This window comes from Nicotiana tomentosiformis, chromosome 9 (genome assembly GCF_000390325.3).
Source record: "Nicotiana tomentosiformis chromosome 9, ASM39032v3, whole genome shotgun sequence".
Lineage (NCBI taxonomy): Eukaryota > Viridiplantae > Streptophyta > Magnoliopsida > Solanales > Solanaceae > Nicotiana > Nicotiana tomentosiformis.
Genome location: NC_090820.1, coordinates 77,731,229 through 77,759,178, shown reverse-complemented (window position 1 = coordinate 77,759,178; position 27,950 = coordinate 77,731,229). Strand labels below are relative to the sequence as shown.

At 37.4% G+C, this 27,950-nt stretch overlaps 1 protein-coding gene across 1 annotated transcript; it reads left to right on the top strand.

Moving 5' to 3' along the window:
- Nucleotides 1–282: 282 nt before the first annotated feature.
- LOC104085663 (sister chromatid cohesion protein SCC2) lies at nucleotides 283–27,792 on the top strand. The gene is made up of 28 exons (XM_009589756.4): nucleotides 283–740; nucleotides 13,254–13,363; nucleotides 14,206–14,333; nucleotides 14,403–14,496; nucleotides 14,579–14,835; nucleotides 15,151–15,258; nucleotides 15,405–15,516; nucleotides 16,520–16,613; nucleotides 16,709–16,895; nucleotides 16,991–17,419; nucleotides 17,495–18,027; nucleotides 18,113–18,323; nucleotides 18,399–18,449; nucleotides 18,771–18,929; nucleotides 19,028–19,195; nucleotides 21,028–21,327; nucleotides 21,409–21,561; nucleotides 23,640–23,809; nucleotides 23,942–24,050; nucleotides 24,164–24,337; nucleotides 24,413–24,517; nucleotides 24,579–24,812; nucleotides 25,099–25,232; nucleotides 25,313–25,600; nucleotides 25,716–26,073; nucleotides 26,264–26,356; nucleotides 26,450–26,575; nucleotides 27,186–27,792. Exons 1-28 carry the CDS (start codon nucleotides 505–507, stop codon nucleotides 27,399–27,401), a joined length of 5,337 nt encoding a protein of 1,778 aa, XP_009588051.1. The 5' UTR covers nucleotides 283–504; the 3' UTR covers nucleotides 27,402–27,792.
- The last annotated feature ends 158 nt before the right edge of the window (nucleotides 27,793–27,950 follow it).

Genomic DNA, 27,950 nt, shown 5'->3' with positions numbered 1-27,950 from the left:
GTAAGAGTTTAAGTATCATTATTTTCATCCCTTCTCCAACTTCCCTAATCCTCTAGTGGAATATAAAAAGTTTTTTTTCCCCCCTAAAAACTACACTTTACACTTTGACTCTGCAATACTTTTTCCTTGATCTAACGGATATTAATTTAAAAAATTTAGCGAACATTCTATTAAATTAGTATTACTACAATAAAAGGTTCGTGAAAAGAATAAATCGTACACAACAGACCCCCCAGCGTTCTTTGTACCCCGAAAGGGTATTTCAGTAACTTGTTCTTTCTCTTCAGTCTTCCTTCATACACGAGCCGGAAAAATCCCAAAATTTTCTACTTACTCTTTTTCCCCGCCATTTGAATTTATCCCATTAGGGCTTCTTTTTCCTCTCAATTTGAAAAACTTCTTCTGCAAGATTCAGATTCACACTCTCAAATCCAAAATTTGATGTCAATTAACAGTTAAACACAGTGTTAAAGAAGCGTATTTTTTTTTGCGTGAGCTCCGTTAATGGCGAATTTTTCAACTGGCAGTGGTGTACCTCAAGGCATAGGCTTATCGAATACGGTGCACTCCGAAACTGCGCCGTCGTTGCCGTTACCGTCGCTTCCAGTGTTCTGCGGTGCACTCGATCAGGACCTTCGGCTGTTCGACGAAAGCGAATCGAGATCCTTGAATCGGAGTGACGTAATCGGTCACGCTGGCAAAATTGCTGATCTGCTTCACAATACCGACGTTTCTTATTTGTAAGTCTTTGCATTAATTTTAGGCATTTTAGTGAAATTTGTTCATTCTTTTGGTTTCAAAAATTTATTAATTTTTGGCGAATTTTACTCATTTGTAGCTCGAGATTTTGGTCCTTTTTTTTTTCCTGGTTTGAAAATTTGCTTATTTTTAGGCTTTGCAACATTGACTTTGTAGGATTAGACGTAGAAGTGTCGCCTTTTACTGATTTTAGCTCAAATTTGTTCATTTTTTTTGGTTTAAGAAACTTATTAGTTGTAGGCTTTGCAACATTGACTTGGTAGAATTACACGCTCGAAGTGTTGTAGGCCACGAATATATATTAGTATGTATTTCTTTTGGCATAAATTTTACTCATTTTAACTCGAGATTTCATTTTTATTCTATTTTGAGAAATTGCTTATTTTTAGGCGTTGCAACATTGACTTGGTAGAGTGACACGTTAGAAATGTGGCAGACCGCTGATATATCTTAGTTGCTATTTGCACAAGTAGGCCACTTAGGTAATTCCGGGTAGAATTACACGCTAGAGTGTAATAAGACCACATATATATCTTAGTTGTGAATTATTTTGGCACACATTGTACTCATTTTAGCTCGATATTTCGTTGCAGGCTTTGCAACATTGATTTGGTAGAATTATATGTATATGTAGCGTTTTACTCATTTAAGCTCAAATTTGTTCATTTTTCTGGTTTGAGAAACTTATTAGTTTTAGGCTTTGCAATTTTGACGTGGTAGAATTACACGCTATAAGTTTTGTAGACCTTGGATATATATTAGTGTGTATTTCTTTTGGCATAAATTTTACTCATTTTAGCTCGAGATTTCATTTTTTTCTATTTTGAGAATTTGCTTATTTTTAGGCTTTGCAACATTGACTTGGTAGAATAACACGTTGGAAGTGTTGCGGACCACTGATATATCTTAGTTGTTATTGCACAGTTAGGTCACTTAGGTAATTCCAGGTAGAATTACACGCTAGGAGTGTAATAAGACCACATATATATCTTAGTTGTGAATTCTTTTGGCACAAATTGTACTCATTTTAGTTCGAGATTTTGTTGCTGGCTTTGCAACATTGATTTGGTAGAATTGTATATAGAAGTGTAGCATTTTACTCATTTAAGCTCAAATTTGTTCATTTTTCTTGTTTGAAAAACTTCTTAGCTTTAGGCTTTGCAATATTGACGCGGTAGAATTACACGCTATAAGTGTTGTAGACCATGGATATATATTGGTGTGTATTTCTTTTGGCATAAATTTTACTTATTTTAGCTCGGGATTTTGTCCCTTTTTTCCTTTCTATTTTGAGAAAGTTTTTTAAGCTTTGCAACATTGGCTTGGTAGAATGACACGTTATAAGTGTAGCGGACCACAAATATACTTTAGTTATTATTTACACAAATAGGTCACCTAGGTAATTGCAGGCAACTCTATTTAATAACATTGATTGGTAACTTAGAATAAATGACGTTAGTTTAAAAAATTCATTATGGTGTATATAATTTAAATCGTTGGCATGGTATAGTTACACGGTTGAAGTGCTGTAAGACCACAAATATATATTGGCGAAAATCGAAATACGTAAGTTACCCCCGGAGCTACAGACCAAATCCCAGTTACACACTTTTTGCAGAGAAAAAACACTTTACACGCTCAAGATTTCCGGAGTGTGCTTAATACACACCATTTCAGTAATGTAGCATGCGCGTGCTACTAAGCGCATTAACTTGCAAATTTTATCCAAATTCTTATCTGAATGCCACGTGTCAATTTTTTTCCCTTTTTTTAGTTATTAGGTCCCTAATCCTCCATTCCCTTTGCCCCTTTGCAATTCCACATCCCGCCCCCTGCAATTCCACTCCTAAACCTCCCGATTCAGCCCTCCCCTCCTCACAAAGTCCCAAAATTAACACCCATAAATAACATCATTAAATCTCTCGATTTTTTTTTTGTTTTTACACTTTTGTACTTCTGTTTCGCTTCTCATGGTTGCTAATGCTTGTTCAGTTGACCTCAATCCTGTTGATGGGTTGAGCCATCCTTCACTAAAGCCTAAGCTTGAAGATATATCGGGTCTTAATAAAGCTTCCAGGATGCTTCTTCTGCGTATTTTATTTGGGAATCCAAATTTTCCCAAAATTACTAGTATATTTTTTCATAATCTAAATGGAAAAATCTTAATTTGTTGAAGAGTTTCTCTGAACAACAATCTTTAGTCACTTTCAACTTCTGGGTTCTCTTGATGTTTCGATCTTCTTGTAATTCTTGATGATTTCATATACTTTTTTGCTACTGAAAGGATTATTGGGTTATGGTGATGGTTTTAATGGTGGGTTGACCGTTGAAAACGGTGATTGGGGAGGTGGAAGCCATGGTGGTGTCACAGAGGAGTTAGTGAAGCTTGGTGGTTATGGAGGAAAATGAGAGCAGTTGAATGGTGTCACGATGGAGTTGTTGATACAGTGAAGTCGAAAAATGAAATGAATTTGCTGTTTTTGGGTGACCGTTGAAAATGGTGGTTGCTTGCTCTGAAAGGATTTTCCGGCTATTGGTTTGGGAAGATGAAGTATCTTTTCTAGTATTTTTTAATTAATGACACGTCAAAATCTTATTGGCGTGTAGCGTAGCATACACTTGTTTAGAAAAAGTGGTCATGTCACGCCCCAAACTTGGGGAGCGCGACCGACGCTCAACCGAGTGAACCCGGTCAAGCAAGCTTATTGAATACTTTCTATCCAACTCACCCATGATTTTAAGAGTATACCTAATTAATTATCCAACAAGGAGATCATGTAGGCAATACCAAATTCATTACCATTAATTACTTCATTTAATAAATCTCAAAACACACACACACTTTTGTGGTTCAAAGTGGAACAAGTGATTCAATCACAACACAATTTGTTTAACATTCCCAACACCCATATACAACCTACACTAAGTCTACGGAGCCTCTAAAGTCTAAAGATACCAAAGAGTACAATGATAGTGCCGGCAACAAGACGCCGGCTATACCTCAAAACACGATAACACATACGAAACAAAAGATGCACAACCCCAGAATGAGATGGGGCTCACCAAGTCAGCCGGGAAGAATGGGCACCGCTATTACTGGTCAATATCTTCGTTGTGGAATCACCTGCATCCATTAAAGATGCAGCGCCCCCGGCAAAAGGAACGTTAGTACATGTCGAATAGTACTAGTATGAAAACCAAACACCAATTTAAGAACTCGGAAGTACAATATGAATATGATGAATCATGGCGACAATAGAATATCATAGATAGCTGTTTAAGCCAAAGCAAGCTTATCAAGAGTTGCCGATAACATTTATAGAATTTAAGATGAGATCCTCTGTAACCATCTTTAGCAAAGCGGCCCCGCCGCCCCACCCCAAAGTATGCAGGTGGAGGTGTAAACACAATACCATAACTCTACTCAAGCGGCCCTGCCGCCTCACCCCAATGTATGCGGGTGGGGATATAACCATAGTACCAAAAACCTACACAAAGCGGCCATGCCGACTCGCCCCAATGTATGCGAGTGGCGGTGTAATCCCAATCACAATTTCTACACAGTTTGGCATAATAACTTTCACATAAATCACGACTTGGAATTATAACATGTAGATATACAATCCATAGTTTGGAACACATCCTTAATTTATAATACAACATGATAAGAGCATTTGATACACGAATTGAACATATAGCTTTGTCACAAAACTTATTCATAATACTTGATTTATAATAAACATCTTGGAACTTACAAGGGTAATGAGGGGTTCAATTCTTAAAGAAGAGTTTAGCCAACATACCTCACTTGAGCTTCCTTGCACTCTAAAATGTTCCGGAAATCTTAACAACTACAATATATTTTAGAAATGTAACAAATTGAACCAAAATTAGGAAGATGATCATGGTTCTAGCTCATTTGAGCATTTATCAAACACTAGGTGTGAATTAAAGTTTCAAGGTCCTTTTATGGAGGATTCCATCATCCCAAACCCATTATCTACCATTTTTAGCTCAACAATCTCCTTACATCCCTTTGATAACACATGCATGCAAGATGGACAACTCCCATGCCCAAACCCATTTCTAGTTAAATTTCAAAATTGAAGAATTGAGGAAAGAAATTCTTACCTATTTGAAGCCCTAACAACCCTTTGATGAAATTTTAAGGTTTGATTCAAGGTAGAGTAGTGAAAACCTTAGTCCTCCCTTTCTTCTCTCTAGAGTCGCTCTCCCCTCTCTCTAAAACACTAGAAAATCTCCCAAAAACGATCCCTTAAGCTAGATAAATGAAATGGGGGTCGGGTTATAAAAATCCAGAATTAGCACAGCCGCGCCGCATGGGGCGTCGCGGCAGTGAAAAATGTGCCCATAAACCTTTTTTCGAAGTGTTCTGGAAATCGCCACAAGCGCACCGCATGGGGCGGCATGCGGCGCGGTAGTGTCTACCCAGCGCGAATAATTTTTCCTTTGCTCCCCGACGCACCGTTCAACCCAAAAAGTCCATACTGCAGCGAGCTTGAATCTTTACAATCATGAACACGTAAGTCTACCCCGACACCACGAAGTCCCGAGTTTTTAGGTAAAATTTACAGGGCCTTACAGGTGAAAAAAGACCAAACCGGTATGTATTAGACACACTATGAAAAGGTTGAGGGTGTGTAACATGGATTTGGTACATAGTTTAGGGTGTAAATTATGTATTTTGCCAATATATATTAATAGTGTATTTTTTTGGGCATAAATTTTACTCATTTTAGCTCTAAATTTCGTTTTTTTTCTGACTATTTTGAGAAATTGCTTGTTTTTAGTCTTTGCAACATTGACTTAGTAGAATGACACACTAGAAATGTCACGAACCACTGATATATCTTAGTTGTTATTTGCACAATTGGGTTAGTCAGGTAATTGCAGGTAGAATGACACACTAGGAGTATAGTAAGACCACATATATATCTTAGTTGCGAACTCTTTTGGCACAATTGTACTCATTTTAGCTCGAGATTTCGTTTCAGGCTTTGCAACATTGATTTGGTAGAATTATATGTAGAAGTGTAGCGTTTTACTCATTTAAGCTCATATTTGTTTCCTTTCTCTAGTTTGAGAAACTTATTGGCTTTAGGATTTGCAATATTTTTTTTTTTTTTTGATTTTGCACCGGGTGTCCGAGTCTCTTTGAGCCCCGACTAATCCCGGGGGTGCACAGGCCCTCGACAAGGAGTTTCCCACAAGTGCACCACGGTTAATTCAGGTTTTACCCGGTCCGATGGCCCTCAGAAATTGTTTGCACCCAGTGGGTTTCGAACTTGAGACCTTGAAAGAGAGCAAACCCCAAGGCTCAAGTCAATTGCCACCAGGCCAACCCCTGAGGGTTTAGGATTTGCAATATTGACATGGTAGAATTACACATTATAAGTGTTGTAGACCATGGATATATATATATATATATTGGTGTGTATTTCTTTTGGCATAAATTTTACTCATTTTAGCTCGAGCTTTCGTCTCTTTGTTTTGTTTCTATTTTGATAAAGTTTTTTAGGCTTTGCAATTTTGACTTGGTAGTGACACTTTAGAAGTGTAACAGACCATGGATATATTTCAGTTGTTATTTACACAAATAAGTCACCTAGGTAACTTTATTCAATAGCATTTATTGGTAACTTAGAATAAATGATTAGTAATCTGCTATAACAGGTTCAATTTCATTGTTAGTTTGAAAAATTCATTGCGGTGTATATAATTTAAATTGTTGGCTTGGTATTATTATATGATACAAGTTTTGTAAGCCCACATATACATATATTAGTAGTGTATTATTTTGGGCATAAAATTTACTCATTTTAGCTCTAATTTTCCTTTTTGTTTTTGTTTTTGTTGAGAAATTGCTTATTTTTAGTCTTTGTAACATTGACTTGGTAGAATGACACATTAGAAGTGTCGCGGACCACTGATTTATCTTAGTTGTTATTCGCAAAATTAGGTCACTTAGGTAATTGCAGGTGTGAGAAAGTATGGGAAAAAATATATTATTGATATTCTATTTTTGTGTTTTATAATAGCCCTATTTATAACTATACACAATACACATTCTACACCTATTCTATGTGATACTAGGGTTATTTACATTACTATCTAATACTCCCCCTTAAGCCGTGCATACAAATCCTATGTACTGAGCTTGTTACATATGTAACTAATACGAGGACCAGTAAGGGACTTGGTGAAAATATCTGCAAGCTGATCATTCGACTTTACAAACTTTGTAACAATATCTCCTTAGAGTATTTTCTTTGACAAAGTGACAATCAATCTCAATGTGTTTAGTTCTCTCATGGAACACCGGATTTGATGCAATATGAAATGCAACTTGATTTCTATCTAGCTGATCTCACCAAATTTTAACTCAGGAGGAACTGTTTGATCCAAATTAGCTCATATGTTGCTATAGCCATTGCTCGATATTTTTCTTCTGCACTAGACTGAGCAACCACACTGTGTTTCTTGCTCTTCCAAGATACCAAATTACCTTATACTAAAACACAATGTCCAGACGTAAAACGTCTATCAGAAGGTGATCATGTACAATCAACATTTGAGTATCCAACAATCTGTTCATGGTCTTGATCGTCAAACATTAATCCTTTGCCCGAAGCTGATTTTATATCTAAAGAATGCAGACAACTGCATCCCAATGACTATCACAGGGAGAATCCATAAACTGACTCACAACGCTCATAGGAAAGGAAATGCCAGGTCTAGTCATTGTGAGATAATTTAATTGTCAACCAGTCGCCTATATCTTGTAGGATCACTAAGCGGCTCCCCCTGTCCTGACAGAAGTTTAGAATTCAAATCCATAGAAGTGTCAACATGTCTACAATCTATCATTCCTGTCTCTTCAAGAATGTCTAAGGTATACTTCCGTTGTGGAGTATCCCCACAATGTTAGGAGTTTGCTGGAGAGTTAGCAGAGTCAAAGAATAGCTAAAAGACAACAACAATTTTGGAAAACCATTCCTCTATGTATCTTTTGGACCTTATGTCGGGAAAGAAGCAAACGATGCTTTGAAGGACAAAGAACACATATCTCTAGAATTAAGAACAATTGTTTGCATGATTTGTATTTCTGGTGTAAGAGCAATATTTTGGAGAATGTAGATCAATATTTGGTTTATTGAGATGTTTGGAAAGTAATTGTAACCGGCTATTCTGGAGCCTTCTTTCATGTAATTATGTGTACCATCTTGGTAATTATTTAATGAAATCTTTACTTATAAAAAAAAAGGTATACTTCCGTTGTGAGATCACAATATTTGAGCTAGACTGAGCAACCTCAATACCCAGAAAATACTTTAATTTGTCCATATCGTTAGTCTGACAGTGGTAAAAGAGATGTTGCTACAACTTAGTAATACCATCCTGGTCATTGCCGGTAATAACAATATCATCAACATGAACCACTAGATTAATATAGAGATTTGAGGCAGAATGCCAATAAAATACAGAATAATCAGCTTCACCACATGTCATGCCAAACTGCTGAATAACTGTGTTGAACTTACTGAACCAACATCGAGGAGACTGCTTTAGACCATAGAGTGACCGGTGCAACCGACATACAAGGCAACTAGACTCCCCGAGCAACAAAATCAGGTGGTTGCTCCATATAAACTTCATCCTTAAGGTCACCGTGAAGAAAATCATTCTTAATGTCCAACTGATAGAGAGGCCAATGTCGAATAGCAACCATGGCTAGAAAAAGACGGATTGATGCTATTTTAGCTAAGGGAGAGAAAGTATCACTGTAATCGAGTCCAAATATCTGAGTATACCCTTTGGCAACAAGACGGGACTTAAGTCGATCAACCTGGTATTTGGACCAACTTTGACTGCACACACCCATTGGCAACCAAGAGTAGATTTGCCTGGAGGTAGAGAAACAAGCTCCCATGTATCACTAGTATGTATTGCAGACAGATCATGACTTGTCGCTATGTAGGATGAGATAGCGCTTCACCTGTGGACTTAGGAATAGATATAGAGGACAAAGATGACACAAAAGTCATAATAGGGTAATGAGTAATGATGATAGCTCAAACCAATATAATGGGGATTGAGATTAAGAGTGGATCTAATACCTTTTCGAAGTGTGATCGGTAAACTAGAAGGAGACAAGTCTGCAAGGTGAAGGATCCGATATAGGATGTGAATCATCTGAACCGGATGCTAGACGCTGACGACGATGATAAGTCAGGAGTGATGGAGCTGTAGAAGATTGAACCGGACTAGGTGATAGAATTGGAGCTATAGGTGGTGGAGCTGGAATTGGAGCTGTAAGTGTTGGAATTGAAGCTGTATGTGGTGGAACTGGAGTTGTGGAGAAAGATGAGCGAGAGATAGTGACTGAATTTCTAAAAGATGGAATTGGTAGCACCTCAAAAATATTTAAGTGATCACCTGGACCTGTGAAGCATGGCTGGATTTCAAAGAAGGTAACATCAACGATATAAGGTACCGCTGGAGGTCTCTAGTAACCCAGAAATACGCACTTAAGAACACGAGGAGCTAACTTATCTTTCCTTAGAGTAAGGTTATGAACAAAACACGTGCTCCGAAAGACACGAGGTAAAAGAGAGAACAAAGGTGAGTGGAGAAACAAGACAGAGAATGGAACTTGATTCTGGATGGCTGAGTATGGAAAACGATTAATAAGATAACAAGATGTGAGAACTGCATTTCCCTAAAAACGCAACAGAACATGAGATTGTACGAGTAGGGTACGGGCAATTTCAATGAGATGTCAATTTTTCTTTTAGCTACCTCGTTTTGTTGAGATGTATTCAGACAAGATATTTGATTAATGATCCCATGAGAGTTCATAAACTGCTAAAATGGGAAAGATAAATACTCTAGGGCATTATAATAGATTTAAGAGAGGCCAACCAAACAAAACCAAATATCTGATGAAGAATACCAATGATACCTTCAAACCAGGCAATTAGAAGTGTAACCAAGTGCCCTTTTCAAAATAAAAATGAAAAAACCTTTTCAAAGAAGTGTAACCAAGTGTTATAATGATCACTGATACTGTTGTTTCCGGTCATTAAACTAGTAGTAAGTTGGTCTAAGATTGTTGCTTGACCTTCAAAGTGTGAACAAAATGGCTGGAAAAGTGACTAGACAACTGTTTCGCCGGAAAAACCACTACTCGTCGGAATTTGAGAAAAAATCGTTGGAATGTGATAGGATCTGAATGGGTAGGCTCTGAATCACCTCACGAGCAAGCTGTCTTCAAGGAGTTTTGCCGGCCAGAAAAGTGGCTCACGTACAAATCTCGCCGAAAAAATTCTCCCTCTGTTCGGTGCTTGAGGGCGCGTGGAGAGGAGTTTTCCGCTGGGGGTTTGGTCGCGGGACTACAATGGACATTGTGGTGGTGTTGGACATGGGATGTCTTGACCGGCCAACACTCCGCCCGTACAACATAGTCGGTCTGACCACCGCTCTATAGAACTTACCTTTAATTTTACCACGAATATATATTAGTTGTATATTCTTTTGGAATAAATTTTACTCATTTTAGCTTTCATATTTTTTTTTCTATTTTGAGAAATCACTTATTTTTAGTCTTTGCAACATTTTTACTTTACTTTTTTAGGCCTTGCAACATTGACCCCGTAGAACCACACGTAGAAGCTTTCCTCAATACAGACATATATTAGTTGTGATATTTCTTTTCTGGAATTTTAGTCATTTCAAGTTCTAGCTGCTCCTTTATCTTGTTTGAACAATTTCTTACTTATAGGCTTTGCAACATTGACTTGGTAAAAATTACACGTTAGAAGTGTTCCAGAACAAGGGTATATCTTAGTTGTGATTCTTTGGGCACGAATTTCACGGTCGAATTGATTCGCTTCTATGGTTTGAGCAGTTTCTTATTTTTGGGCTTTGTGACAGTGACCAGTAGAATTACGCATTAGGAGTTTTCCAGAATTCAGACATATGGATTTTACTAATTTCAAGCTATGTTGCTCGGACTCTTCAAAAATGTTGTTGGGTGTAGGTCGGATCCTCCAAATTTAGTGTATTTTTGAAGGATCCGACACGGGTGCGACAACACTTTTGGAGAGTCCGAGCAACATAGATTTCAAGTTGAATTGCTTCACTTAACCGGTTTCAGCAATTTCTTATTTTTCCGGTGACTTGGTAGAAGCAGTGCAATAAGTATTCTTCAGCTCTGATTTTGCATCTTTCAGATGATTTTGGGTATGAATATGAATGAAAAGCTTTTTTTTTTGCCTGGTAGGTATATTCTGTTAAGTGTTTTTAAGTTGTTAATTTTTTTTTTAAAGTTCTTATACTCCTAGAGCATCCAATTATCTGTTAAGTGATATTTTCACCGAGTATGGGCAGAAAAGTAATACAGCATTCCAACTGTAGAAAAACATAACCTGTGAAGATTCTAAGAGAATACTCATTATAGATAGATGTAGCATAGTAACTTTTGCACTTAATCACGCTTTTGTGGAGCAATCTGTAGATGGGAAGTAATTCTGGTTGTAAGACCGAATGAATGTTACTTAGCTTATAAACTAGGGCAAATAATAGATTTTTAAGTTAAAATGGATTCTAGCTGCTTTTGAAGTGTTCTTTAGTCATAACGTGAAATACTTCATGTTTTGCATTAGAGTTGTGTTGAAAATATTCATTTTATTAAATAATTTCAGAGACTAAGTGATTATTGTTTATTGGCAATGTCACCTTCCAATATTCTGGTCCAGCTTAAAGCCCTAAACTAAGGTTTATTGTGCTGAAGAATCATTTTTTTGATAAAGTAAAATAATTTCATTAATGCATGGGAAAGATCCTGTACACCTGACCTGTTTTTTTTACTCATTTGAACTCTAATTTATTCCTTGTTTTCTGGTTTGAGAAATTTATTAGTTTTAGGCTTTGCAACGTTGATTTGTTGAATTACACGCCAGAAGTGTATATATTTTGTGTGCGTGCGTGTGTGTGCATGTGTGTGTTTGCTGTGTATTTTTTTGGCATAAATTTTACTCATTTTAGCTCGAGATTCGTCTTTCTTTTTCTATTTTTGAAATTGCTTATTTCTAGGCTTTGCAACATTTACTTGGTAGAATTACACGCCATAAGAGTTGTAGACCAGAAATATATATTACTTGTGCATTTTTTTGATACAAATTTTACTCATTTTAGCTCGAGATTGCGTCCTTTTTTTTTCTGGTTTGAGAAAATACTTATTTTCAGGCTTTGCAACATTGACTTGGTAGAATTACATGTGTACAAGTGTTCTAAGACCACATATATATATTTAGTTGTGAATTTTTTTGGCACGGATTTTACTCTTTTTTTTCCTGGTTTGTGAGATTACTTATTTTTAGGCTTTGAAAACATTGACTTGGTAGAACTAAATGTGTAGAAGTGCTGCAGACCACAGATATATACGAGTTGCGATTCTTTTTCTTTGGCACAAATATTCTCATATTGCAGTCGAGTTGATTCTATTCTCTAGTTTGAGCAATTTCGTTGTTTAGGTTTTGCAACATTGACTTGATTGAATTACATGCTACAAGTGCTGTAGACCAACAACAACAATAACAATAACATCTACGCCGCAGTCCCAAACAAGTTGGGGTCACTATACGAATCCTCACTGATCATTTTTTGTCATTAAAGCTCAACTTATGTCATCATCATATCAAATAAAAATAAAAGTTTCGTTATTAAAGAAAAGAAAAATAAGTTCAATATTTAATACACCATTCGTTTTAATTTATGTGACGTAGTTTGACTCAGAACAATGTTTAAGGAAAAAAAGACTTTTAAAACTTGTGGTCTTGAAAGTTTAAAGGGTAAAAGCTTTTGTGTGACTTTTAATATGTGTGGCTATAACAATTTCTCATAAGAGTAAAAGGGAAACTTTAAAGTTGAATTATTTTCAAATATAGAATGTCTTTTTGAAATGGACTAATAAGGAAATTGTGTCACATAAATTAAAACTAAAGGAATAATAATAATAACAATATTTATTATTATTATTATTAAAAGGTCTCTATATTTTAACTCGAATATAAATCTATGATAAGGTCAAAATAATCCTAGAAAAGCAATTGTTCAAAACCATCGTACTAACAAGACTAAAACCTATTTCCAATTGCATCTCCATAGTTTCAAGCCTTTGGATGAATACCATTTACAAACTAATTTTTGAGCATCAGGAGATCAATGTGTGGGATTTGAACCCTTGTTTGCTGTTTTCTCTAACTTCATTGATCGCTAGGCTACACATCCTTCAGTGCAAGCACGGACTATTTTCTTCATAAGTGCCCAACCTTCGAGTAAAAGAGAAGATAAAGAAAAGGAAGACATACATGCAGTTGAATATGCTAGGCCTGCATCCTACCTAAAAGGAGACCATAGAACGGCAGAACTTTCTGCTCTACATATTTTTGACTTATCAATTCTTATTGCAGGAACCTTAGAGCTGATGCGAGTCCTCAACCATATGGCTTTGTGGGGAATCTGGACCTCTATAATGAAGTGCTTAGATGTAACTCTGAAGCCTTTGCTTGCATAGGTGCAGGTAAAGAAGTCCTATTTAGTCGATTTCATTGTTTTCAATCTCCTATGTTTGATTTCTACCATGTCCAATCGGTGCTATTGAATTTTGAGCAAAAGTTTTGGCCCTTTATCTCTTTTGGATTTCATATGGGAGATCTCCGAGTTTCGCGACAGTTGACTGTGCTTGTGGATTGTGGTACATCCTTTTGCTAATACAATGTGTAGCACCAACTAATATTCTACCCATATTTTCTCTTCATTCTTTCGCAAGGATAAATCATTGGTTCTATGCAAGTTCTTTTAGATGATTTGAGATAGTATTTGAAGGATGCCCGTTGTATTGAGCGACAACAATGTGTGGGAAAGTGTAGTTGAAATCAACTCACCCCTTCTTTGTGATTGTTAACTCCAATATGAAGTCACGATTATTTATGTTGAATGCAGCTCATGAAAGTGATTGGTTTATTTTGGACTAACATTGTTCTTGAGGTATTAACTTCGTTAACCTAAACATAACAAGATCTGATTTTACTTTTTACTCATGGTTTTGCTTTAGAACAATCTTATCTTTCTTGGCTTTAGATAAAATGTCCTATTTCTGGCTTATCCCAGTGGTAAAATGTGTGGGTAAGCGCACGTCACATGTTCAAACCTTGCCGTGGTAAAAAAAAAAACTTGGTATTTAAGTGGAGAAGGGTAGAGGTGCGAGCTCATTATCCACTGAGTTTCGAACCATGCACCATTATCCATCTGAGATTTCTTGGTTGTAAAATAATGTGCTATTTTTGCAATTGAGTGATACGGTTTATTAGGTCATTTATATTACTTGGCTTTACTATATAGCACATTGTTCAAGTTTCTCAGGCCACATTAAGGAGACTGCACAAAATCGTAAGGCTAATTCGGGTCCTCTTAAGAGCATACCTGCTGTCCAACTGCCACAACGAAGCACTGTAGAGATCCACGATTATCAGCATGACCATGTTACTAGTGTAAGTTTGAAAACAGTCAATACAGTGGCTGATTTATTGTATTTACTAAAATTTAGCACTTAATTGCAGGATGTTACCGCATCTTCTAGGAAACCAAAAGTCAAGAAGAAAGGAAGGGAGAACAATTTACTATCAAGTGGTCCTGATGCTTCTGAATGTCAAGGTTCCCTTTCGGTAACTGCACTTCTAATTTTTCTTGGTTCTAGATGGCTATTTTATGATTTGGGAATATTTCCTGTCCTCAGATGCAGTTGCAGCAGGCTTTTGTGGGATTTTGGAAGATTTTTGTGGCAGAGCAGAAAATTTTGGTGATGAGCGGGATGAAAGAGAATTTTTACCAATGTCTTTGGCAGATCTTAAAGTTGTTCGGAATGAAATCACATCTATCCGAGCAAAGAAAGCACTGCATTTAATTCCAGTTGATACTCTAATGAGATCACTCAGGGTCTTAGATCACCAGATTCATCGAGCAGAAGGTTTATCAATTAATGATTATGAACAGGTAAGTTAGCAATTATGCAATTCATGTTATTCTTTCGACTTGCAGTGCAGACAATTCTCCATTTGGTTTCTTGTATAATTTCCTCTTTGCAGTTAAGTTTCGACTTGGGCTCCCACTATTTTCTATTAACTCTCTCAGAAACAATGAGTTACCAGCCTTTTCTTGGTCATTAACCTATGGAGGGTTATTGGATCATGCTATCGCCTGGAAATCTTTGGTTCTTGTCGACGTGCCACACTTGTTAATGATTGTCGTTTTATAATATTGTCATGACCATAATCAATAACAAAGCTTTGCTTTTCCCTTGTTATGCAGGTGGATACAGAGGTCGTGTCATCGATTTTTTGTGCTTTAGAGTCCATTCATGCAACTTTAGCTATAATGGCTTACCGTGGGATGCCTAAGCAGTTATACAAAGAAGAAGTATGCTCTTAACTCATTTTTTTTTTCTTACTACATGTGTCTTGTTAATTGCAAATAAAGATTTCCTTGAGATTCTTCTGTTGGTATCTTTGCATGTATCGTTTATGTATGTTAACTTTCCAGCTGACCATGGTCTTTGGTACCAGATCATTGAAAGAATCATGGACGTCTCTCGGCACCAAGTAATGAATGTTATATTTGGTAGTGATCCCGTATACCGTGCGCTGCACAAACCAACCGACATAGGGGTTCCTGAAGGTAGGATTCTGAGCTGGACTATTGATTGTTTGTATACTAGGGCTTCATTTGGACATTTATGAAGTCATTAGATAGTTGACTTCTCAGTAATTTGTGAAGTCAGGTAAAGGAAAAGGAACGAGTTAGATTGAATTGAAAATGAAAAGTAGAGAAATTCTATAGCTTGTAGAATTTATAGACAGTAGATTTTTTAAGTGTTTACCCCAAGACATCTTGTGAACCGAATAAAAAATATGATAAAGTTAAAGGGAATGTTAGCACAATGGCAATCTTAAGATTTTGAAACTTCTTGGTGATGTCTAGAATTGAATGGTTAGCCTGTGTGTTTCTCGGAGATAGCTGAAAGAATCTTTCTGCAGAGCTGAAAACAGGTTGGGAACTCCAGTAAGGAGTTTTGAAGTGTTCCAACCAAAATATGGAAGTAGAGTATATTAAATTAGATCTAACCGTCAGTTTGCAGTGGCCAAATTATTTTTCTCCCTCTTTCAGTTCATATTTTGAACTTCGCCCGTAGCTATTGTCAGTCCTTTTCTCTCATCACATGACCTTTTCCAATCTTGGCTTTCTGTTTACTATCCACCTAAGAAAGTGACAACTTCTGTGTTGGTTCTGGAATCATTCTATTTTGATGAGTATTTAATTAAATCACTCTATATTGGAGAAGACGTGAAGGGGATAACTTTTGGAATCATTATTGTTTATTGCTTGAGGGTGGCATGGATAACTGGTACAGTAAAACGTTTGTTCCATCAATTACCATACACTTTCCTTGTTCTGTTCTTCTCTGGACACTCTGTTTTATCTAGTTTGTGTAGCTTTACAACTGTGAGTTCTGATTACAATTTGTCACATAGGTATAATAGTTCAATTTTGTCTCTGTTAATTGGCTAATCTTGGAAAAAGACCGTCGATTATAATTAAACCCTAGTATTGTATTGCTAGATATAGTTCATATTCTTTTACTTAGAGATAAATCTTTACCTATGTTTTCATATGCTTCCAGGTGAAGAAGATGAAGAGGCTGATGGGGACTTTGTTTCACCAAATAAGAAGAAGAGATCTAGGAGTGTGAAACCAAGGAAATCAACATCAAACAAGTATGATTATAAGTTGGTGTCCTTGATAATGAGTATTGTTTGTCTCTCCTATTAAATGGTCCTATCACCTCATGCTGGTGTCTCTACTTTTTTAGGGTTTCTTCTGCTGTTAGTGATATACTTCAGAAGCTTTGTGTGATTCTTGGTTTTCTTAAGGAGTTGGGCACGATAGAGCGCCTACCTGACAGTTGCATTCTCCAGCTTATCAAGACCTGCTTCACAACGCTTGTGGTTGAGAATATCCAGCGTTTGCAATTGGAATCAATAAGCTTAATAAGTCGGGTAATGAAGCTACGTTTACTATAAGTTTGCCTTTAAGTCTAAATTAAAAGTGACTGCTTTGGAACTTAATTGTGCATACATTGTTGAGTGTCCAGATATTTTATGCATACACACAGCATCGTGCTTACATAATGGATGAGGCACTTCAGATTCTTTTGAAGTTACCCTCTTCAAAGCGCATGCCCAGAACTTATCCGCTTCCTGATGAAGAGCAGAGGCAAATTCAGCTCATCACTGGCCTTCTGATTGAAATAGTTCACAGCAGTTCAAACCTTCCGGATGTTTTGAGGGAAGCATCTGACAGTCCTTCACTGGAAGTCTCAATTGATGCCAGTTACCCTATCAAATCCTATGAGTCCATCACTGAAGCTTGCTGTCTTTTCTGGAGTCGTGTTCTTCAACGTCTAACGAACACAAAAAATCAAGAGGCAGCTGAGTTGAAGACAATGATTGAGAATCTTGTCATTGATCTGTTGATTACTTTGAATTTGCCTGAATATCCTGCCTCTGCTCCTCTTCTGGAGGTATTAGAGACGCGGATATATTTCTAAACATAATCCACTTCATTGGCTATATGTTAAAGATACACTTATTTGCAGGTTCTTTGTGTTTTACTTCTTCAAAATGCTGGGTTGAAATCTAAAGATGTTTCTGTTCGTTCAATGGCCATTGACCTTCTCGGCACAATTGCTGCAAGGCTGAAACAGGATGCAGTCCACTGTAGGGAGGAGAAATTCTGGATTGTGAAGGAGTTGAGAAGCGAGGACATGAATGACCGGACTATTCCCAAGGATGCATGTTCTGTTTGTTTGGATACCAGAGTTGACAAATCACTTGTTCGATGTCATGGTTGTCAGAGACTCTTTCATGTTGACTGTACCGGAATTAGGGGTCATGATGTTCCTAATCGCGGCTTTCATTGTCCGATGTGTTTCTCCAGGAAGCAACTTCTTGTATTGAAATCACATTGTGAGTCTCAGTCCAAGGATGCTAGTCAAAATAATCGTAACAAGTCAGGAAAGACTTCACAAGTTACTGAGGCAATCACAAATTTGGAGACTGTTCAGCAGCTACTACTGAATTATCTCCACGATGCTGCGGCTGTGGATGATGGGCATCTGTTTACTCGCTGGTCAGTGCTTCTCTGAAATAAATATTTTTATGCTATTAGTATTTTTCTGTTTGATAACCATTCCTGAGAAGATAATGCATTGCAGGTTCTATCTTTGCCTTTGGTACAAAGATGACCCTAATTCTCAGCAGAAATTCATGTATTATGTTGCTAGATTAAAGTCACAAGCAATTGTGCGTGACTCTGGTTCTCTTTCTTCACTAATGACGAGAGAGTTGGCAAAAAAGCTAACTTTAGCATTGGGACAGAATAGTTCTTTCTCTAGAGGATTTGACAAGATTCTGCAAGTGCTTCTGGTTGGTAAAGTAGCACTTTCTCCTTTTTTCTCGAGAACTTAATTTTTTTTATACTCATTATAAGATGCTTTACAGGCAAGTTTGCGGGAGAACTCTCCAATCATTCGTGCAAAAGCATTGCGAGCAGTAAGTCGGTTGCATACTTGTTCTAAAATTTATACTCCCTCCGTTTCAATTTATGTGAACCCATTTGACTGGGCACGGAGCTTAAGAAAAGAGAGAAGACTTTTGAATTTGTGGTGTAAAATGAAGCACATATATTTTGTGTGGCTATAAATCATTGCATAAAGGTAAATTGTTTCCAAATAGGGAAAGGGGTCATTATTTTTGGCACGGACTAAAAAGGAAATAGGTTCACATAAATTGAAACGGAGGGAGTATCTGTTTTGTTCCAACTTTTGGAGTACTTATCTTCTGTTCCTCTTGTTTGTGCCATAATGAGAGCAGGTTAGTATCATTATAAATGTTGATCCAGAGGTTTTGGGTGATAAGCATGTCCAAACAGCAGTGGAAGGGAGGTTTTGTGACTCCGCTACATCTGCCCGAGAAGCTGCATTGGAACTTGTAGGCAGACATATTGCTTCCTATCCTGATGTTGGTCTGAAGGTATTGAATTTAAATCTATTTGATCCCACAAAGCTTGTGGTGATACCTTGTTCAGGATGCCAGTATTTGTCCTCCTAACTCTTCTTTTGGTTGCACAGTACTTTGAGAAGTTGGCGGAAAGAATAAAGGATACTGGTGTTAGTGTGCGGAAGCGTGCTATCAAAATCATTCGGGACATGTGCACCTCAAATTCTAGCTTCTCGGAGTTCACTACTGCTTGCGTTGAAATTATTTCCCGAGTAAATGATGAGGAATCCAGTGTACAGGTAGAAGTAGTCAAATCAATTTCTGTTCCCGTTTAACATTCTAGCTCATTCTTTTGGCCCAGGTCCTTGGTTAATGGTGATAAAAACAACATGACCATAACAGTATCTGCGCCAGATAAATGTAGAACTTGTAAGGTATATTCATCCGATGATTGACCATAATTATCATTATACTTTAGACCTGACAAACGGGTCGGTTGGCCCATAAACATCGATTCAGACGAAGACACTTCCTTGGTGCGGTTGATAGGCCTGTCCCAATTTAGCAGGCAGGTCCCGAGCCAGTCATTATACAAGTGGGAAGGGGCCCGATCCAGCCCACAAACCCTCCACTTTGGTGGACTGGATAGTAGGCGGGGTTTTTCTAAATTAATTTTGAACTTTGTATAACAAGATTTAAGTATTTAATTTATTGTTAAATAAAAAATGAAGAAGTGTAATATTGAAGAAGAAAAACCTCAAAGGTTATTTGCTGTGAAGAAATGGACCTTGGACCTAAATCAACCCTGAAAGCTAGCTCATAAGGTGAAAATTGTCCAAGACCATATAAGGAGTCAAACAAGCCATCCCTCCACCAGTAGTCGAGGTGCGCTCAAGCTGGCCTGGATAAAAGGGTAGCCCGGTGCTAAGCTCCCGCTATGCGCAGGGTCCGGGGAAGGGCCGGACCACAAGAGTCTATTGTACACATTTTTATTTAGAAACTAGGTATTTTTAGATCATATGTTGACATGACTTATTGTTGATCCCACTTAATACAAAACAAATTGTTTTTGTGGGGGTACTTTCAGTATTTTATTTATATTTGGCTTGTGTAAATTTTCTTGAACTCCGTTTCCAGTCAAACCCTGCCAACTAAGTTCAGGTGAATAGAGTACCATATAAGCAATAAAGCAACTAGTCTCTCTGTTCAATTCAATTGAGCCAGCACGTTTTAGTCCGTGTCTGAATTCTTTTCCCCTATCTCTGGATTGAGAAGTTTTTCATCTCCAAAAACTTGAACAGAAAGCAAGTTACCATTTAATGTTGGTTTTACTCTGAGGTGATGTCTTTGTCACAAACTTTTTTCCACTTTTAAAGTACTACTTTTGTTGAAGCATGCGACCACATCATCTAAAAATTTGAAGTATTAGACAGCAAGCGCATTTATTTATTTATGTCATGTGTGCACATTTACTTATTTATTTTAGGTCTTAAACACTCCCAGTGTGTGGGTCTGGCTATTTCTTTTGGAGCAAGCACATGTTTTTTTTTTTTTTTTTTATTTTAATAATTGGTGATGGTAAATTTAAGTTTGAAGCCCAACTTCTACTTACTTTAATACCATATTGAACTGTGTGACCACCTTTTCTAAAAGAAAAAGCTGTTAAGGGCCACATTTCTTTATATATGTTAGGTTTGTCTACTCTTTAATTTACTTATGCTAGGTCTGCAATAAATTCGAAATTTTTTGGCAACTTATTGTTCAGACTTACTTTCTTTTCTGGATCTATTTATAAGTTAAGGGGGTTATAGTTTTGGACGGAGAGAGTACTTTTTGTGTCATTGCATCTAAAACATTTTCTGCATCATAGTAAAATGGTGGCTGGTAGCATGTTTTGGGTGTGAATGCATTGGTCTCTGTGCAAGATATATTTTGGGGTCTGTCAATCAAGGAGTGGATGGAACAAGCAGTCATGTTCACAATTTTGAGTTTGGTTATATACTTTTATTGTTTTGCCTGAAGATTAATTCAATGTCACATTGAATAACCTTGATGTGGACAATGCTTTATATGGCTAGAGTCCAGTAGCATAGAAGCAATTCTTAGATGCTGTTCTATTATTTGTTTATAGGACCTGGTCTGCAAGACACTTTATGAGTTTTGGTTTGAGGAACCTTCTGGTTCACAGCATCAATTTTTCGGAGATGGAAGTTCTGTTCCACTTGAGGTGGCTAAGAAAACAGAGCAAATTGTTCAAATGCTCAGAAGGATGCCCAGTCTTCAACCTCTTGTAACTGTGATTAAACGCAACATAGCTCTTGATTTCTTTTCACAATCTGCTAAAGCTGTTGGCATCAACCCTGTGTCCCTTGCTTCGGTTCGTAGGCGCTGCGAGTTGATGTGCAAGTGCTTATTGGAGAAAATATTGCAGGTCTGATTTGTAGGATGGTTCCTATTAAATATATAGATTTCCTTTTTATTAAATAGAATCTTCAAGTATCTTCCTCTACAGGTGATGGAGATGAATACTGGAGAAGGAGAGGTGCACATGCTACCATACATGAGGCTCTTGCATGCCTTTTGTGTTGTTGATCCTACTCTATGTGCACCAGCTTCTGATCCTTCTCAGTTTGTGGTCACGCTACAACCCTATTTGAAGAGTCAGGTTGTGCATCTATTTGGTCTTTAAGCTACTCCGCTGTGGTTCTATGTTATTTCTTCTCTTCTTGTTGAGAAAATTTGCTTTTCTAATTTTCGGAGAACAAAAGTTGTTTTTTTGATTTTCGTAATGGAATCGAGTACATCTTTTGTGTGCATATGCATTTGGTGCATGCACTACTAATTTGAGATGTTGTAAGTTTGTTGCTACATAGACATCATACCAGAAACATGTGGTATAAACAAGGGATAATAGTGCATAGAGCTCATTTGGGTGTCAACAGTGCATGTTTTTTCTGTGTGCTAACTTGAAAGGGATATAGTACAAATGGCTCTTTTGGGTTTCAAGTACAATGCACATATTGAATGTGCAGTTTTGTCTATGTAGCCAACTTGAAGGTGATATAGTACTTTAGTCTATTTAGTTCCGAAAGCAGCATACGAGAAACATGTGTGTTATCATTTAATACCAACCATGTTTTGTACTATTTTCGGAAACCAAGCTATTCAATCTTATGTTAGGAAGCGGAAAAATGTTAAATTGAGTGAAGAATTGGTTGGGATACATAAGAGCACAATAGATATTCAAAGTTGTATGAACTATAGTGGTATTGCAATTTTGAATCAATTGAATCTTTGGGAAAGGATGGTTGTAGAGCAGACATATACAGTTATTGCTGTTGAGTTGTCCCACATCGGTGGGATTTGAGGTCCTTGATCTCCTTATATGGTCTTGGGCAATGCAGTTATTGCAATGGTGGCAAAGAACTATTTAGGATTTATGTTTGGTTAATTTACAACTAAGGTTATCTTCTTGCTAAATATTGATAGATATTAATTTACCGAAAAAGTATATGATAAAATACAAAACATTCTGCTTTTTTGGGTGCCTGAGAAGAAACAAATCTATCAAATATGGAAATGACATAGAGGATATGTACGAGTGATTTATCTTAAGTGTGAGAATAGTAGGAGAAAATACAAGGGAATTTCTCATAATCATGGGTTGCACTAGAGATGTGCTTTGGGCCATATTTGTTTGCCTTATATTGATAAGCTAACTAATAGTACATAGGGTGAGGTTCCATGATATATGTCATTTACAAATGATATTGTATTAATTGAAGAACTTGTAGGAGGAGTCAATTAAAAGTTGTATTAATGGAGACAGACAGAATAAATGTAATTTAGCCCTCATTGGATGAACAAAAGTGAATTAAGTTTGGACGAGATTATGGTGCCTAAAGGCGTACATCAGTAGTAAGCGCGTTAAGACCAGAGCTTTTTGTAGTGCTAGCAGGAATGCAAGTGAATGAATCCCATACCCAGCGAGTGAAGTTCACCCCTTCAATCTACTCCTCAAAGCAGGAATGGAGGGCAGCTTTCTTAATAATTCAAATAAATAGTTCTGCTCACAATGTAAGCTCTTCATTAACGAAGAAGCTAATTGGCTCCAGATGCATAAGCTTAATCTTCTCAGAAATAGCTTGATTGATGAAGGTGTAGCTCATCGAATTAAGATATGATAACTGAAAGGAGAGAGTGTTAGTGTGTTATAGGAGCGCTATGCAATTGGAAGATACCTAACATAGTGAAAGGTCAGTCTCATAGAACGATTGTGAGACCAACAATCTGTTATGTGGGAAAGAATATACCTCTAAGGCCCAACATATCCAAAAGATTGGTGTCGTAGAGATGCAATGTTGAGATGAATGTACAATCATACAAAATTGGACTAGATTAGAAATGATTGATCATATGGCTCAAGTAACCCAAGTAGATGATAAAATGAGAGGTTGCTTGAGATGATTTGACTGTGTCCTACCTTGACCTTCCAATGTATCAGTCCGTGGGAGATGGATAGATTGAAAAATGCTTACAGCGTATCCAGTTTGTGTATTAGAGGGTGGATGTTCCTTCATACTAAAATATTATCCAAGATTGGCTGTACGCGCTTGTTAACTTATGGTCGTCACTGCTATTGCCTCCCAATTCCTCCTTTTCTTCTATTGAGTAGTGTACTTTTAGAAGTTCGATACTACGAACAAGTTATGATAAGCTTTGTTCTTCTGGATTCTTGTGTAGGCTGATAATCGAGTTGCTGCCCAGCTTTTGGAGAGTATAATTTTTGTAATTGATTCTGTTTTGCCTTTATTGCGGAAGCTTCCTCAAAGTGTTGCTGAAGAACTTGAGCAAGATCTGAAGCAAATGATTGTTCGGCATTCTTTCTTGACTGTTGTCCATGCTTGCATCAAGTATCTACTCTCTCATTGATACCCTCTTCTCGCTATATATAGGAACTAACCATTTCTGTTCATAAATTTCTCGCAACTTCATCTTCCATGCTTCAGTTGTTTCCTTATAAGCTTTTGCTTACAAAATTACAGGTGCCTTTGCTCTGTGAGTAAAGTTGCTGGAAAGGGTTCAACTATTATTGAACACCTTATCCAGTTATTCTTCAAACGCCTAGATGCCCTAGGTTTCAGTAATAAACAGGTTCGTTATACCCCATGAAGTTTCTGATCTCTATTAGGAAAAAACAGATGTTGCTCTTCGTGTTTTGTTTTGTGATCTATATGGCATTATTGCTTACTTTAGTTCTTTTTCAGAACTTTCAGCAAGTGGGCCGGTCTCTTTTCTGCTTGGGTTTGCTAATACGTTACAGTAGCTCTTTGTTATATGTATCTGGTTCCAGTAACAACTCACATGTTGCTAGCAGCATCAACCTGTTTAAGAGATATCTTCAGACCGAGGACTTTGTTATCAAGGTCCGCTCATTGCAGGTGAGTCCTGCTATTCCCTTAAAGTTTTTGCATGTATGTCGTAATCATCACCTGTGTAACTTTGTAACTTTCCAGGCACTGGGCTATGTTTTAATTGCTCGGCCAGAATGTATGCTGGAAAAGGATGTAGGGAAAATCCTGGAGGCCACACTTTCTTCTAATACTGATCCACGACTCAAGGTAACTTTTCTGCTTCTGTCATACTTTTGAAATGCTGTGTACTGAATCATTCGTGGACCAGATGCAATCACTGCAAAACATGTATGAGTATCTTCTTGATGCTGAAAGTCAAATGGGAACAGATAATGCAAGTGAAAATGAAGTAGCTAAGACGGCAGTTGGTGGCCCTAGTGTGCCAGTTGCTGCAGGGGCTGGTGATACCAATATTTGTGGGGGAATAGTTCAATTGTATTGGGCTAAAATCTTAGAAAGATCCTTGGATGTGAATGAACAAGTGCGTCAGTCTGCTCTTAAGGTAATTCCCTAATTTTTCTTATTTCTTTTCCTGTAAAAACTGATTCATTAAGCTGCTCGTATGTATTGAACTCACTCCCACTTATAGGACATTTTGTCTAAGCGCTGGTCTGTTCACTGCCGGTGTTACATTTCCCCATATCGATCCTCAGTATTTGGAAATTCTATGTAATGCTATTTTCTGAAGCATGGAGTAGTTATTCTCAATGTTATAGATAGATCTTTTCATCCATTCGAATTATGGGGTAGATTCCTATTCTGATCTACCTTTGAATTTGTTCAAACAGATTGTGGAAGTTGTATTGCGTCAAGGTCTTGTCCACCCTATTACTTGTGTTCCCTTTTTGATAGCGCTTGAAATAGATCCTCAGGAGGTGAACTCAAAGCTGGCTCATCATTTGTTGATGAACATGAATGAGAAGTACGCTCTCTGTATTGTTAGAATCTAGAATTATTCTGGATATAATGGGTTTATGTTAATTGTCGGTGGCTCCTTTTCAGGTATCCATCCTTCTTTGAGAGCCGTCTTGGTGATGGTCTACAAAAGTCATTTATGTTCATACAAGCCATGAATAAAGGTGGTTCTCAAAGTTTAAATGCTCAGTCTAAAGCTCCAGGTATCATGTCAGGAAAGTCGGACCCTGGCTCATTTGATCATGCAAAGCATGGGGTGTCTAGAATCTATAAGCTCATCCGTGGAAATCGTCTTTCAAGGAACAAATTTATAGCCTCAGTTGTGCGCAAATTTGATACACCAAGCTTGAGTGACTCAGTAGTCTCGTTTTTAATGTATGCACCAATCTGGATTACTGACCCTAACGTTGGTTACCTTTTCCATATTTATTTTGTTTGCATTAATCTGGACTACTGATCCTGAATTTGTTTTTCCCCTCCTCTCTTCCAGATACTGCACTGAAATTCTTGCTTCACTTCCATTCACATCGCCTGATGAGCCCCTTTATTTGATCTATTCTATAAATCGGATTATTCAAGTTAGGGCTGGCACAGTGGAGGCAAATATGAAAGGATTTTTACAGTTTTTACAAGCAGGTAGTCAAAAAATAAATGGAAGTGGGAGCATTCAAACAGAGCCCACTCAACCTATTAAGTGTGAGACTGAAGCAATGGTTACCAACGAAATCCAGGAAGGGTTGGAAAGGGATCGTGTCTGTTTAGATTATGGATCAGTGGATTCATATATGCCCCATCTGGCATCATTAAATCCACATGGCATATCCAATGTTGATTTGCACATGATCCAGGTATGCTCTCTCCATCAAGTTCAGTCTAACCATATGAGCATGGTGTGGTGTGGCATGCAGAGCACGTGAAATATGTCATTATGAGCTTGACTGTTGTCTCCTTTATAGTTCACATGTTACCTCTTAACTTTCAAAGCTAATAGATGGCGAGTACTTTGATTCTTCTGTTTGACAACTATGCATAATACAGGTGGAATGTCTCGCAGCCGGTGCTTTACAGTTGCTTCTGAGGCTAAAGAGGCACCTCAAGATTGTGTATGATCTAAATGATGCCCGTTGTCAGGTTTGCCTTTCTGGATTGACTCTGCCTCTAACTATGCAAATGAATGCCTTGCAGCATCTACCTGGTACTTATATGTGCTGGTTATTTCATCAGGCATATTCTCCAAATGAACCCCCAAAACCCGGGGAAGGTCTTTCCAGGCAAAATCTTCAGTTCAATGTGAAGGAAATTAACATTGACCCCCCAAACAATTATGAAGACTTTGTCCGGAGATATCAGGTAAATCAAGTGCAGCGGTGATGCTATGTACGTGTCCATCGACTTGCATGTTTAATTGTCTATGGGAGTTTTGTAATCCTGAGAGAACACATATATTACACTTATATGTGTTGCGTAGATTATGCCTAGACAATTATTCGCTCATTTATGGTTTCTAAGCTTATAGTTCTTCCTTAGTATCTGCTAATTGCAGGTGTTGTGTTGTGATTGCAAATCTAGGGCTTTCACTTTGTAATTAGCTTTTGTTATGTCCAAATAGACAAGCTGGAGTGAAATCTTAATATCCCTATGTGATTAGGCTAATCGCTCTTTCTACAAATGTGATATTTCCCCTTATTTTAACCATGGCCATTAGGAGTTTTTTTGCACTAGTAGGAGGATTAAACAGCATTAAGTAAATGAGTCAAAGTTACTGCGGTACTTGTTTATCTATTGCGTCTATTCATTCTGGAAAGATAGACTACTTTGCAGCTAAACTAAGGTGGCTGCTCGGAAACCCCCCTCTTTCTCGCGTTTTATATTTTTTCACAACATAATTGGGATGCACTCGCAGAGACAACCTTTAGACTAAACATGTGATTTGTTGCATTTTGATTATCATTCTTTGTAGGATTTCAAGAATGCCATGAAGGAAGATACAGTGGACTATGCAGTATACACAGCAAACATCAAAAGGAAACGCCCTCCTCCAAGAAGAAGTAGGAAGTGTGGTCGAATGATGGGTGGTGATGATGAAGATGATGAAGAAGATGGAGATTGGGGTAGCGGAATGAGAACTAGTAATAGTGGCAGAAGAAGCAGTAGCAGGTTAAGGCAGCAATACTAAATGTAAATACTTACAGGTAACACTAACATGTACAGTATGCAGGAAGACAGGTAAATGACAAAAGTAGCAAGAACCTAGACAGATTTGTAACATCATCTAGAGAAGTTAAGAGATCATACCCTGAGATGCCAGTACTATAAGTTAATGCTTGGAGCTCCAGTACATCGGTGATGTGCTTCATTTAGAAGTCATGATTCTTGGAGGCACAAATTTTGGTGACGACCTCCAACCAGTAGCAAAATTGAGACTGAATGATTTCCTTATTATTTCTTTAGGGGGTTTAAAAGAAGGGGAAGAATCCTCTTTTGGTGTACGTTTTGGTCCATTTTCTGTACATTCTAATAGATTCTGATCTCATTTGCAATTGAAATCACGCCATTGTTTTCGTGTAGCTCTTTTTGAACATCTGTTCTGCAAGTAATATTTTAGATTTTATAGACGTAAAGGAGCAGAAAATTTGTAAGGTAACAACTTACTCGCATCATGTGTTTACCCAATTTGTATTATTGTGTACTTAAAGAGTCATGGAGATAGATAAGAGGTGGCTCC

Bases quoted from the DNA above. Each gene is read 5' to 3' on its own strand.
- LOC104085663 (XM_009589756.4), top strand. From the start codon at position 505: ATGGCGAATTTTTCAACTGGCAGTGGTGTACCTCAAGGCATAGGCTTA. The intron at 14,836-15,150 runs GTAAGTTAGCAA...CTTGTTATGCAG, and splicing joins CAATTAATGATTATGAACAG to GTGGATACAGAGGTCGTGTC. The intron at 16,614-16,708 runs GTATGATTATAA...CTACTTTTTTAG, and splicing joins AGGAAATCAACATCAAACAA to GGTTTCTTCTGCTGTTAGTG.